Here is a 14,656-nt window from a genome sequence, read left to right as displayed (position 1 = left end):
TAATGTTAAACAGAATGTAGAATTAGACCCGGTTCAGTTCAGCAACGCAGTGTCAATGTAGTGTGTTACTGTAATTGAGATGTGTAGCTCGGAGATATCTGAAACTGTTCTCTTTTCCCACTCACTAGACTGCCCCACTGGATGGGAAGCCGAAGTAACATTCCTCAGTATCTGAGATGATGGTTCCAGTCTATTACTATTTCTTAGTAACATGGGGCTTTATAAAGTGCTTTGAGAGCCCAAGACTATTCCCAAATATAAAACTTTGCTGAGATATAACGTTAAGGTTATAAGTCAGATATCAGTTAAAACATTATTGGAATGTTTGCAGGTATTAAAAAAAAATAAAGTTGAAAGCCTGTTATTACAAGTTAGTTAATGTTCCTTCTTAGAAAGGCAAGAAATTCATGTTGTCATAAAGAACCATAACAGTAATCCTGTGCTTGTCTGTGATCATTTCTCTTTAATGTTCTGTGTCTGAATTGCCTGAGCATGTTACAGATTTGTTATCTTCCAATCAGTAAATAGTGTGGAAGGTAGATGGGTCAAATGCAATTATACCAGTGAGGTTGTGGTGTTGGTGGACTATATGACAGAGAGGATAAGAAAATGAGATTTGTGCTTGTCATGCCAACAGTGGATGATTGACAGCAACAGGCATCGGTACCAAAGTCACTCTTGTAGTGTGAAGTTACTTACCCTGTTCTCTGTACAGTGCCCACCGGAAATATATACAAACCAAATTCTCTTCAGTTCCTGATTATTTAAAAAGAACGTGCTTCCTATTGAGTTTCCCTTGCCCTCCAAATCAAGGAGGAGCCATTGGACTTGTGATCCCCTCTTACCGTTTGACTCCCATTCTACTTTTGGTAAATATGTTGAAGCATTTTCCATTTAGCAGTTATCTGATTCAAACACCCATCAATTTATGCCCTGTGTAGAAATAAGTGCAATGACCCATATCCTTTCAGATTGCATAGCCCCTCATTTTTGATAATGTCCCTGATTAGTTGCTCATCATGGTAAATGTTATTGTAAGACTTTTTTTTCACCCTCTTCTCTTGCCTAATCTTATTTCCTCAGATTTTGTGGTGGTTTAGTCAAAGACGTAAAGAGGAAACTACCTTTCTTCGCCAGTGACTTCTATGATGCTTTAAATATCCAAGCTCTTTCAGCCATTCTCTTCATCTACCTGGGCACAGTGACCAATGCTATCACTTTTGGAGGTCTGCTTGGTGACGCTACAGACAACATGCAGGTTAGAAATTATTTCAAGCTCATACAAACAATGCAGGCCCAAATTTCCTCATTTCGAGAGTAACAGAGAAGCAGATGGGCCATGTATAAAGAATGGTTACTTAGCACAAGATTTATCCTGCTGCTCTGACTAAAATTACCCTCACTTCTGTGCCTGTTATTGTACTTCTCTTCTTTTAGCAATTGCTGATGCAGTTATATTAAACTGTGTGAGAGCAATAGGCAGGAGAAAGAGGGAAGGCCATTTCTGTATCAAAATTGCTGGTGCTTTTCAAGTGTGATAACTGCTTTTGTGCATTATTTAATTTGAACTAGGTGTATTAATTCTGATTCACACTTTCCATGTCATCAGAGCTTAACAGGGCATGTTCTGCCTGATGCTTAACTTTGTTGGGTCTTCTGTCTGTCTCAAAAAAACACTGCTGTGTAGTTGTCCACCAGGAACAGAAGGGATAAGGAGGTAGACTGAGGAATTGTTTAAAACATGTTTTGAGACAGACACTACAGACAAAATGTAAACTGTTTAGAATGATTAACTCTGTAATTAAAAAAAGGGTCAAATCCTGATGCTTTTACTGCATACTCAGGCAGTTCTCCATTGAAGTCAGTGAGAGTTTTGCGCGAGTAAGGATTAAAGTGATAGTGTCAGAATGTGGCTTGATAATATAAATGCAAATATATATAATATAAATACAAACAAAAATAGTTCTTCCTTAACATTACTGTCTATTGCTTATCTTAGACCTAAGTGCATTTCAACTGTGTTTAATTCTCCTTTGGCCTTTTTAAAATTGAAACCCACAAATATTTATTTTATTTATTTAGAGTCAATTGCAATTAAATAATGCTCATTGAACAGCTCTGATTGCCTCACAATAATTACATTTACAATAGCAGTAATGAATTTTTATTTATTTACTTAGATTTATTTAAAAACAAACAAAAACCAAGGGGTGCCTAGCCAAGGTTCTAGACTCCCCTACCATAAATTACAGAACCAAATAAAATACAGCAGCCTGTAGAACATCAAGTATCAGGGGGTAGCCATGTTAGTCTGTATCCCCCAAAACAACAAGGAGTCTGGTGGCACCTTAATGACTAACAGATTTATTTGGGCATAAGCTTTCGTGGGTAAAAAAAAACATCCCTTCTTCATATGCAGGAACATCAAACTTCCTTTCTTCATATAAATTTGACTAATTTCAAAAGCCCATCTCTACCGCAGTCCCATAAGGTAAATTGGTAAGAGAAAATAGATATAGAAGAGAAGGACCCTCAACCGCCAATGATCATCTCTCTACAATTGCTGAGCAATGATCCTGTGGCATATGCCCACTGGATCAGAACAGAATAGCCCTGCTCCACTCCAGAAGAAGGTGAAATTTCCTGTAAAAGGGATACTGATACCCCAGAGAGTTTAATGCACTGGAGAAGAATATCAGCACAGCCATTTATTTAACTCAGGCAAAAAAACTTTGAGGTTAATGCTTAACTTTTTACCCAGGGAACAAAAACTGCATTAGTAAAACTTAAACACTACAAAATTCAGAAATCCACAGTGAAGGTTCTTGATGGAAAATGCTAATGACTGTTACATATAAAAAAAAACAAAACCCTCTTACCTGTCACATGTTCAGTACAGATTGAGTTCTCCAGAAATTTAGATTTACCTTTCCTTTAGCAAATAAAAAAAACATTTTTTGGTAAGCAAAACAGCAGCAGCAATAACTGTGCTGTCCATCCTTTGAGGACTGCCACTGATGTAAGGTTGTGATACTTTGGGTAAGTTTATTGGGCTTTCACAATGAATTTTGGTAACTAGGTAATAACTTCAGTGTTGGGACTGATTGGGTCTGGGGCAGAGAGGTATTTCCACTGCCATTCAGCTCTGAGATTTCCGTCAACAGAAGGGCATCTCCAAAGCCTTCATAGAAGACCCATATGTGGGAGCTGCTGAGGAGATGCTTTGAATTGGCTCCCCTGGCCATGATCCCATCCCACACTTTGCTGTCCACCTTTGGGCCTACTCTGTCCCCATGCAGAGTGTGTGGCCATTTTTTGCTGCCTCTGTCTTTTCCCTGGGAGACTTTCTGCCACCTGGGGCCCAGTCTGTGAGACATTGAAACAAAGCAGTGATAGAACGCGGGAAGTTTTCAAAAGAAAAATTGGTCATCTTTATTTTCCAGTAGGAGCCCTTTGTTATCTTTCATGATATTGAGGCTGCCAGGTGCAGAGAGTGATGAATAAACACATTTTGTTTAACATCTTGCAGGCTAGGCTGAAGTTATTCTTTCAGGAACCATGTGCATCATCTTTGTATCTGAGCATGCTGCCTTCCTCTGATTTAATCTGGAATTTGTTTGATGAACGTGACAGTCTTGTTTCTCACTAATGTCTCTGAGAATCTGAAGTCACGACTGGGCATGAGAGGCAGCGTGAAGAAGGACAAAGAGGGAAGAAAAGAGACTTTGGTGCACTAGTTTATTGCTTGCTTTGTGTTATGCCTAATCTAGCTGTGACAAAGAAGATGCCCATAGAAAAGAGATATCTACCAGATTGCACTTTTTGGTGCGAAATGATTTACTCCTAGTTTTGAAAAAGGAATGCGCTAGTATCCTGCCTTTAAAAATACTGGTTTAGTAACACAGCAGTTCTGTGGCAAACATAAATGAAATGGAGCATCTTATGACAGGATTCCAGAAGCAAAGAGAAACCATGACTGAGTCCTGTGATGTTTTCTCTTGTTTGTTTGCTTGTCTTTCAAATGCATCTTTCACCCTTACATCTTCCAGAGCTGGGAGATTGCCATCAATGTGTGGTGTGGCCTTGTTTACACTAGCACTTTTTAAAAACCTCTCTCACCACTGCACTCCTACAAATGGTAGCAATGGTGGGAGACTGGTGCATTTAACCATCATTAGACTTACTCGGAACAGGACTGGACAACATGGTGGTATTAACACCAGCTACCTCTCTACACTAATGCTGCCACCAGTGAAATCACACCAGGGTTCATATGCTGTTGGAGTATTTTTAGAAAATTGCTAGTGTGGACACAGCCTTCAATATCCGAAGTGTAATTCACTTCTCCAAGTGTTCTCTGCCTTCAATAGATTAGTTAAGGATAAGTTATCCTGAGTGAGTACTGGCAAAACTCAGAAGACCCAGATCCCTCCATGGATTTGTATGAAATTCTTAGCTACTGAGCACAATGCTAAGTTTAACATCTCTAGATGGTGTCATTGCTGGCTTGATTTCCAGCATGCACACTGAATGGGAAAAAGTCTTCAATCTTACTTAATTCTGCCAGAATTCTGTCTTGCTGTCTGCCTGGAGTTGGAGAAGAGAAATAGAAGCAATCTGAACACTTGTTTATATAAGTTTCTTTGGATCCTTCTGTTGGAGAATATGTTCCCAAAGTATGACAGTTCACTTTCTCCCTCCTTTAACAAACTTTCATCTTCCTTCCCCATCCAGCGAGGACTCTGCTAGTGCATGGCAGAGCAGATTGATACCAACACTTGCATGGGGCAAAGTCAATATAGACATTACCCCACAATGCAACCTCTTATCTCTTCAAAAACTAGGTTCATTCTCTGGTCTGTCCCTGCTTTGCAGATTCCTTTGAGCAGCAGCACACAGGCCAAGGAGTTGTCTGAGATCCATGCTTGCCTGTCTGTCTATACTTGGAGATTACCTCTGTCTAAATGAGCAGCTGGGAAGCTCACCAAAACAGGAAAGGACAACGGAAGCCACAGCTAGTTTTGGTTCAGGGAAGCAAGAAGGGAGCGGATGGTTTCTGCTTTGAATTAGAGCATCCTCACCACAATCTTTGAGTTATAGAAGTGTACCATATGGGGAAATGGCCTGAGATTGCTCTTTCCAACTGTTACTGCTCAGTGAGTAACACTCTTTCATGGTACTCTAACTCTCTGAGCTGTTCAACATCTGATTTGATCATTCTCCAATCAATCTTTCAGCCACTCCCTATGCATGCATTTTAATGCACTCAGGGCTTTCCCAGACAAATGCCTTTTGTACTGCAGAAATGAAGCACTGACACTGCAAGGGATGTTGTATGTACCATGCACAGCAGCCTGGGTTGGTGATGCCTTTAGTAGATTTAGACATTTAATTTTATTTCACAAATTTGGCACAAAGCACAGGAAAATCATTACTGAGATTGTTCCACAAAAACCGAAGCTTCCCAAACCTGCCTGGGCATCATGCAGTGGCGGATCAAGTGACTAGAGAGTCTTGGCAGACATCCCAAAGCAGTCTGTCACCACCAGCTCGCACTTTAGATAACCTGCAGGCCGTGCCGTTATTTGAAAATGGTACATCCACTGGTCTAATTGTAGGATTCCACATGAAGCAAAATGCCACCTTCTGGTTCCCTTGGTTGCTTTGGAATGCAGAGGCATAGTGGAGCGTTCTCTGTGCTCAAAGCGTCTTCAATTACCGAGGGGGTGATTTTTCAAAAGCACGAAGCCCTGGCCCAACGCTGGTCCTCCTGAAGTTGATGGTAATTGACTTCTATGGGTGAAAGTCCAGGCCAACATATGAGTGTTTTTGAATACCTCATCTAAAACTTTTAAAGTTTCTGAAGTGGCTACAGATTCATTTACTTGTCAGAAAGTGCAGATCTAATTGAGCAGATGTCAACAAGCTCTTGGAGTAAATATTTGTAAGCTTTATTTTAGTAAGAAACCTTTGAGCATGAGCAATGCCTTTTATTATCAGAACCAAATGAGTTATGGGTCAGAAACTGCTGTGGGAATTGATTCTTCAGAAGAGAGAGGTTCCATCTGTCTGGGCTACCTGAAAAGAGGAGTAGAGGAAACCATTTGTCAAACATTAGGACTTCTTTCCAAGTTCATTTCCCTATTACAGGTGTCAAGACTTGGTCAGACTGTCAGCTGGGGCATCAACTGCCCTGGCTTTGTTGATTCCAGTGGAGCTATGCTGATGTACAGGAGTTGAGGATCTGGCCCTGAGAGTTTTCCAATAGTTTGTCACCTAGACAAGCTATGTTTCAAGAAGTGAGATGCATGCATATTGTTACAATTTATGCCTTTTGTTTCTTGTGGATAGTTAAATAATATCACGGTCCTGATACTCGGAATCAGTGTTTATCATCACAGCTTCTAGCGTTTGACCCAGGGAGCTAGCCAGAAAGGAATAGCAGATATGGCCAATCTTTCTTTGGAACCTTGCATCAAGGTTTTTTGTTTCTAAGAAAACACGCTATTCTTAATTACAGCCATGTTAAGGAATGTTGAGGAAAAGAAATTCCAGATGCAATGGAATCCATGCCGTGGGCTGTGATGCTCTTGTTGTGATTAGTGCTGAATGAGAGAAGAGGAGTCAGTTGTACAAATACCATTTCTTCTGTTGAGAGGAACTGAATCCTTCTCAGGAGCTGCTCAGAGAATATGGATAAAGACTCATAAATTCCCAGGACTCCTTGTAATGCCCATCTGCTTTTCAAGGAGTCTTTGCTATAAATTTTTCCACACAATTGCTCACCGCCACAATAACTTGCAGGACTGGGCAATAATGAAGTCAGAGTGCAGTCACTAATGCCTGCCACTAGCATTTAAAGATGAAAAAGTCCAAGAACATAATCTAAACCATCCTCCAGGCAGGGCAGGATTGTTTCCTACAATACATTTTCTATATCCAGTCTAGGTCCAAGTGTCAGAAGCAATGGAGCTTCCACTACTCTCTTTTGCAATTTTGTTCTACAGTCTAATATTTCTCACTCTCAGGGAGGTTTTCCTGTTGTCCAGCCTGAATTTCCTTTATTTTTAAATCATGTTGTTGCATCTCTAAACCTCTCTTTTCTCAGTGCTCACACATTCCAAGTAATGCTGTGTTTGGCAACTAAAACATGATTACAATCAGAAAACGTTATCTTATACAAAGCTCGGTTTTTAATTTTGGGGATGGTGATTTTTGCATTACACAGGAAAACAGTGGTTTAATAGTCTATGGTAATATTTATGGAAGGAAAAATTACTTCAAATATTGTCTTCTGACTCCACAGTAGGATTAGTTCAAAATTGGGGGTGGGGGGGTTGCACAGACTCCCTCTTCTGTCATCACCGCCATGCCTCAAATATTGTGTCAGAATTTTGAACTATAAATATTCTGACCACCGGCACTCAGGAGGTCAGCTCCCTGTGAGGCATCAGGTGCACATTCATCGTGCAGCCTGAGATACATGGAACAAGGGTCAGTCTGCAAGCCGCTCATTACAAGACCGGGGACCATCACCATGTGTCCTGATCATATTTTGGCATGTGCCTCATTAGTTCACAGTTCTGTTATAGTCCTGTTTCAGCAGAGCACTTACGCGCATGCTTAAATTCTCCCCTTAAGTCTACCTCTAGTCAGTGGAACAAAATGTGTACAAGTGTTCTGCTGCATCAGGGCCCAAGCTCTGATTGCAGAATGTTCCTGAGGATGTGAGAGAGAGGGGGAGGGGGAAGAAAACATGGCTTGACTTAGGATCCTTGTGACAGTTTACAGTTTATCTGTGGAGTCATTCTGAGGGAATAAAAGTGGAGTCCCTGATGCAATGTTTACAGTTAGTGCCCACAGTATAACCACACTGTGAAGTGGAACTATGAATGAAACATACAAACTAGGTCCTAATCTTGCAATTGGATCCACTAATGTGAACAGTCCAATTGCAGGAGCTAGACCAGTGGTCCCCAACGTGGTGCCCGTGGGCGCCATGGCGCCTGTTGGGGCATTTATGTGTGCCCACCTAGTGCCCAGCAGGGGAGAGAAGCCGTAGCCCCACGCCTGCCGGGGACAGAGAACTCCAGGGATGCAGGCTGCGGGCGTTCTTGGTCCCTGACAAGCACGGGGCTGTGGCTTCTCTCTGGCTTCTCTGGGGCTGCAGACTGCGGGCGCCAGTGTTCTCTGTCCCTGGCAGCTGCGGAGCCGCAGCTTAAGCTGGAGAGAAGCCATGGCCCCGCGCCTGCTGGGGACAGAGAACTCCTGGGCTGCAGACTGCGGGTGCCGGTGTTCTTGGTCCCTGGCAGGCGTGGGGCCGCGGCTTAAGCTGGAGAGAAGCCGTAGCCCCGTGCCTGCTGAGGACAGAGAACTCCAGGGCTGCGGGTGCCAGTGTTCTCTGTCCCTGGCAGGCGCAAGGCCCACCTGCTGCCCAGCAGAGGAGAGAAGCTGGGCCCCGCACCCACTGGGGACAGAGAACTGCGGGGCTGCAGGCTGCGGGCGCCAGTGTTCTCTGTTCTCCCAGTTTCTCTCTGCACTGCCCAGAACTGGCGCCAAAAACAAAAAAACCCACTCTGGCTCTGCAGAATGGACAGAATGCCGCCCCGTAACATGTGCTGCCCCAGGCATGTGCTTGTTCCACTGGTGCCTGGAGCCGGCTCTGTATGTGAGTAAATGCTGGTGCCCACCACACTCTTCTGTAAACATGAATGTGCTCCTGGGTACAAAAAGGTTGGGAACCACTGAGCTAGACCATGGCTATTATTTAGGGGGGGCAGGGGCAGAGATGTCATGCTCGCTACAGAGTTGAATATAAAAGTTAAACTTTATAACGTTATAACTCAGGTATACATTATTTTAATAAGAATCTTCCAGTCATGAGAATATTTCAAAATTTCTATTTTGCAGTTTAAAGAGCAATATATCAAAATAGCTCTTTTATGAGAGGCCTTTGAAGTTTTTCTAAGTTTGGGGTTTTTTTTTTTTAAGTTTCCAGTGCAGTGTTTGTAATAAATCAAACGTCTCCATTTTGAGACTGTAGCTCCTTTTAACAGAGTACAGAAATAAAATAAAAAATGGTCTGCAAAAGCTGCAGTTTGATCTCTATAATAAGTCAAAGGTCTCTGTGTTGATCCAAGAAGGAAAAAACCTATGTCAGAGTGAACTGATTCCAAATGGAAGATATTGTCTGTAACTCGTTGATGCTAAGAAGTTTTTGTTCAGCTGTGTCAGTGCTGTTTCATCAGTGCAGTGTGGTTCCTCCTGCCATTGCGTACCTCTCCATGGTAGTGAGGTTAGGAGCCAGTTAGTCTATGGCACAAGCGATAGCCATTGAAGTGTGCACCAGCTACCCTCTAAACTATGAAAAAGAGACGTTGAGGAAGATGAAAAGCAAAAGTAGGAAGTAAATCTAGGCCTTCTCCACAATGAGTGTAGAACCATGCTCTGTGATGTAGAGAGGAGAGGAGTGATGGTCTTATGTTTAAGGCACTAAACTGGGGCTCAGAAGATCTGGACTCAAGTCCTGGTTATGCCACAGACATCATGCCTGACCTTGGGCAAGTCACTTAATCCTTTTGTGCCTCAGTTCTCCACCTATGAAATTCAGATAGTAATACTTCTTTTCCTCTACCCTTTATCTGCCTGGTCTCTTTAAACTGTACAGTCTTCAGGGCAGGGACTGTCTCTTACTGGATGTTCGCACAAAGAGGCCTGGAACATGGCTGCAGCCTCTAGGCACTGCTGTGATGTTATTGATATAAACTGGAACCATATAGAACATGGTTTGCAACCAAGGTCCTGTAGTGGCACCAAATCTTACGTAAAGGAGGTCATATAAGGTGTCTAAGACCGGGTTATGGGTTGCTGGTTATGATTATGCTGTCTGTATGTCTGTATCATTTTGAAGTTGAAGTTATGAGTATTGGCTGTGTACTGTCTGTATTTCAAACTGGTGCTGTAGTTCTGGGAAAAATCCCAGACGAGTTGGTGTTAGCTCTGCCTAGCTTGCTGGATGGCCCATTATGGACCATCAGCTACACAATTAACCCATTGAGAGGAAGCAGATATGCCTTGTGACTCAGCAGGGTGTGCAGGAACTTGCCCATGTGACTGCAGATTCCATTTTGCTGTAATTTTCCACAGTAAGAACTGTCCTTACACCTGGAAAAGCCTATATAAGGCTGATGCCTCATCTCCATCTTGTCTTCAATCCTGCTTCTTACCTCTGGAGGGACTTTGCTACAAGCTGAAGCTCTACACAAGGGACTGATGACCCATCCCAGCTGGGGATGTTCTCCAGAGAATTGATTTGGACCTGCAGTTTATTCCATCACTGCTACAAGCCTGAACTAACAACTTTGCCATTACTGGATGTAATTGATTCCATTTAACCAATTCTAGCTCTCATCTCTACCTTTTTTCCTTTATGAATAAATCTTTAGATTTTAGATTCTAAAGGATAGGCAACAGCATGATTTGTGGGTAAGATCTGATGTGTATATTGACCTGGGTCTGGGGCTTGATTCTTTGGGATCGAGAGAACCTTTTTCTTTTTTGGGGTGTTGGTTTTCATAACCATTCATCCTCAGGACGAGTGGGACTGGTGGTGATACTGGGAGACTGGAGTGTCTAAGGGAATTCCTTCTGTGACTTGTGCTTAGCCAATGGGGTGAAACCGAAGTCATTTTTGTCTGGCTGGTTTGGTTTGCCTTAGAGGTGGAAAAACCCCAGATTTGGGCTGTGACTGCCCTGTTTGAGCAATTGGTCCTGAATTGGCACTGTGTTGGGTCCTGCCAGAACCGCATTGTCACAACTACCATAATATTAACCAGAGAAACCTTGCTAGAAACTTCTAGCAACCTAAGTTTCAGTTCAGTCCTGCCTAACATGGCGCTGCTTTCACCGTGGATGCGTTTTTTAAGAATAAATGAAAAGAGCCATTGAGGATAAAGAGAACAGGACTACAACAGGCCAGGTGTCTGAACTGAGCTTTTTCTGAAAACCTTCCCAAAGCTGCTGTGGTACGAGCACAGCTGCACTAGTGCTCGCAGTTTTGGGAGCAGCAACTGGCTGCTGGTGCTCTTGCTGCCTGGTCATCTTGGCCTTCTTGGAGCAGGGTGAAATGACAGAGTGGCTAACAAAATGCTTCCAGCTGGATTACATTAATGTTCCCACTGTAGAAGGATGGGATATTTCCACTGTAGACTTGGCCACAGATCGAATGGTCGTGTGTAAAACCCCTTCCAAACACATCATTACTGGGTCTAAAGTGTAATGGATAAAACTTGGCAAAACATTTAAAAGCGTTAATGATAGCAATAAATTACTCCATTGAAATACAGTTTGGGAAATCACCAGTTACACTAAGCCAACTCTACACCTGTGGGAAGTGTGACATTTTAAGCAATGTCAGTGCACATTGCAGATTAACTATCGTTGATCATGGATGTGATAATATACATTGACGTTTAAAAATTATATTTGTAGTCACATAGGGCTGGTCTACACTAGTGGGGGCGGTTCGAACTAAGATACGCAACTTCAGCTATGCTATTTGCGTAGCTGAAGTTGAAGTATCTTAGTTTGACTTGATCTGGCCTCCTCACGGCGGCAAGTCAACTGCCCGTGGCTCCCTGTCGACTCCGCTTACTCCTCCTACTGAGGTGGAGTATGAGTGTTGATTTGGGGATCGATTTATCGCATCTAATCGATCCCCAATAGATAGATTACTATCTGGGAGGTAGTGTAGACGTGGCCATAGTGGCATAAACAATATCCTTCTATTTAAGAAAATCTCTCTATTCTTGCATAGTTCAGCATGGTACTTAAGTAGCAATTTTCACGCGATTTACAAATATTTTTGTCTAGGGAAAAAATTGTGAAGACTCCTGCTTTGTTTCTGAAAGGAATATTTATATTATTTTTGAAAAGTAGACTTCAACACCATGTTTTCAGTCCTTGGGGCAGTGGAAAGAAAATGTACTTTCCATTAAAGACAACTTTTTTTTCCTGTAGTTGTTTTTTAAAAGCTCAGATGCACAAGTGTATTTAGGGGTTGACCTAACTCTGCTCTCGGTGGTGGTTGAGTGCTTTTTGCAATTTCCATCCTTTTGTCTACTACCATTTCAGTAAAATGATAGGTTGTATTGTCAATAATGCTGTTTACATTTTATTTGTAAACAAAACCTGCCACTAAAGTGGTATTTGTGCTTTGCATTATAAAAATAGATATTGTTCAGTAGTAACTTACATGAAAATCCAAGGAAGTGTCTACAGCATATTCATTTATCACTCGGTTAGGTTGTTTCATTACATATACCAAAGGAAATGGAGACTGTAAAATGTGGAATTTATTACTTTCTGATGGGATCTGATGAACTTGGGTCTTAACACTTCAATGCTGGATGAATTAGTCTTGTTTGCTTTGAGTCTCACTGGTTAAAACCTGTTATGAAAAGAGGAATCTGCTTTTCTTAAACCTATTTATTTATTTGTAAAATATTCTGCTCCGCTGAAGTACGGGCTAAGCTTGGTAGGGTAACCTCATTGGTGTAACCCTGACACAGTTTTGTTGTCCCCCAGCCATGTTGTACCGTGTTTAGAATTGTGTATTGTGAGGCACCTTGCAAAAGAATGTATTTGGGCTCTGTCGTCATAATGTGGGAGATTGCCAATGGGACTTGTGCTCCTGCGTCCTTCAGCCCCTTTTTGAACGTCTCCACGGATAACAAAAACAATGCTAAAGCCCCACGGTATCTGGAATAACCACAGTGGTGGGGTGTGTTGGTTGGCTGATTGTCATGAGTAACTAAAGATTTTATGAAGTCAATAACTGAAGGCATGAATTTATGCTAGATACCAGCCCTCAGATGAGCCCCATATCTCATGCCCACCTATATACAGTCTGTAGATATCTGATATAACCCCACACATTCTTGTATTCATGCTAACAGAAGGGAGAGAGAAGTGGCACATCCGTTGAAATTAACATCTGTACTGTATGTCTGCTCTAGGGCGTGTTGGAGAGCTTTCTGGGCACAGCAGTCACTGGAGCGATCTTTTGCCTTTTTGCTGGTCAGCCACTCACAATTCTGAGCAGCACAGGACCTGTCCTTGTCTTTGAAAGACTCCTGTTTAATTTCAGCAAGTAAGTAAAGGGGGAGTGGAGTGTTTCCAGTGCTAATACAATGTTAGCTGGGAATGAGATCTATGAAGGGGGGAATTAAGCACATTGGAATTGAACATTTTACTGGTGTGAGAGAGCTGTCCAACAGTGGCTAGAAATTTCCAAGGTGGCCATAGAGTTCCACTGGGATTTGGGTGCCTAACTCCGTTTTGCTCCTTCATTACTCTCAGCCAGTGTCAGATTTGAAAAGACATTTTGCTGAGCTATAATGAACTGGACAAGATGGCAGTGCAGGGTATTATTGACTACTGTGGAACTGGGCTGGTTGGTACAGTGGGCCTCCTTAATCACTCTGTTGCTCAGGAGGACGAGCAGATTTCTCCATACGATAAAGGCAGAATCCCACTCCATGAATTCAGTGGCAAAAGTCCCATTGAGTTCACTGGCAGCAGAATTTGCCATTAAACTGGTGGTCCGTTGAAACAGTGGCTATTTAGACATAAAAATAAGTGTCCATGGCATACACAGATATTGTCACCAAATCTCCTAGATGGGATTTTGTTGTGTTAAATAGTTTTGTTTCTCAACTCTGAATTCAAAGAGGGCTTTTTCTGCGAAATGTTTAGGTGATCTCCTAATATAAATAGTAAAGTCCACAACCAGATTGCACCCCTTTGTGTAGGTGGAGGACCAACACAGAATTTTCATTTGCTGTTTCAGTAAATAATACCAGTAGCATGACATATTGGGAGATTGCTGTTCTAAAGTAATCAGGAGTAAGCTTACTTATTGTTAATATTACTTGCTGCACTGTTGACATTTTTGATGCCATACAAAATGGAAATGTGTTAAGTTAAACAGAACCAACCCAACTACGTCTCTTTCATCTCCCCATAAAGAGAGAACCTGTGATGTTATGTATGGTTAAAGATCTGAATTTCAAAGTACAAAAACATTCAGTGTTAAGGAAATAGTGGGTTCCCTACCAAAGCAGTGTGCAATATGGGACAGCTTTTTAACTGATTGTAGTTATACACGGAAAAGGCCTAATAGATTTTTAAACTGAACATGGCTGTAGATTGCAATAAGAAAGGAGGCATAAAGTGAGATGTCTAGGTAACTAAAGTGTAATTTCATTACTTCCTTCATTATTTTGAGGTTTCTAGGGAAATTAACCTTTGTTGATGTTTAGTAATCTCGCTTGATAATTCTAGCTATTTTCTGGAGGCCATTTTAATTAAGATAATCTAATATGACCATTCCCCTCTCTCTTCTACACCACCTGGAAAATATTAGACATGTTTGTATGTGCGTTTGAGATATAATAATGCTGCCATGTAAAAATATATTTGTGATCTCTCTATAGAGTTCTGTATGATCATTTAGAAGTGGGATGAATCCATTTGATTTCATCATTAATCTTACCACATCGGTGGTGGTGTGACTGTGTCTGAAAATAATGTGATACAATTTAAATGAGGGCCTCAAAGTACGGCATGATCTCAGTGTCTGTCTCATCACATTGAG

At 41.8% G+C, this 14,656-nt stretch overlaps 1 protein-coding gene across 7 annotated transcripts in view; it reads left to right on the top strand.

Annotated features, from left to right (window-relative positions):
- Positions 1 to 14,656, top strand: part of SLC4A4 (solute carrier family 4 member 4) — a 242,866-nt gene that overhangs the window by 173,362 nt on the left and 54,848 nt on the right. For all 7 annotated transcript variants that reach the window (XM_032768082.2, XM_032768077.2, XM_032768080.2 and 4 more), the window contains 2 exons: positions 1,084 to 1,258; positions 13,017 to 13,150. In XM_032768082.2, coding sequence (XP_032623973.1) covers positions 1,084 to 1,258; positions 13,017 to 13,150 — 309 coding nt within the window. The remainder of the gene's footprint in view (positions 1 to 1,083; positions 1,259 to 13,016; positions 13,151 to 14,656) is intronic.

The sequence above is a fragment of the Chelonoidis abingdonii genome, chromosome 5 (assembly GCF_003597395.2).
Source record: "Chelonoidis abingdonii isolate Lonesome George chromosome 5, CheloAbing_2.0, whole genome shotgun sequence".
In the NCBI taxonomy this organism is placed as follows: domain Eukaryota; kingdom Metazoa; phylum Chordata; order Testudines; family Testudinidae; genus Chelonoidis; species Chelonoidis abingdonii.
Note: the sequence above shows the minus strand (reverse complement) of the source record. Positions and strands in the feature narration are given on the sequence as shown.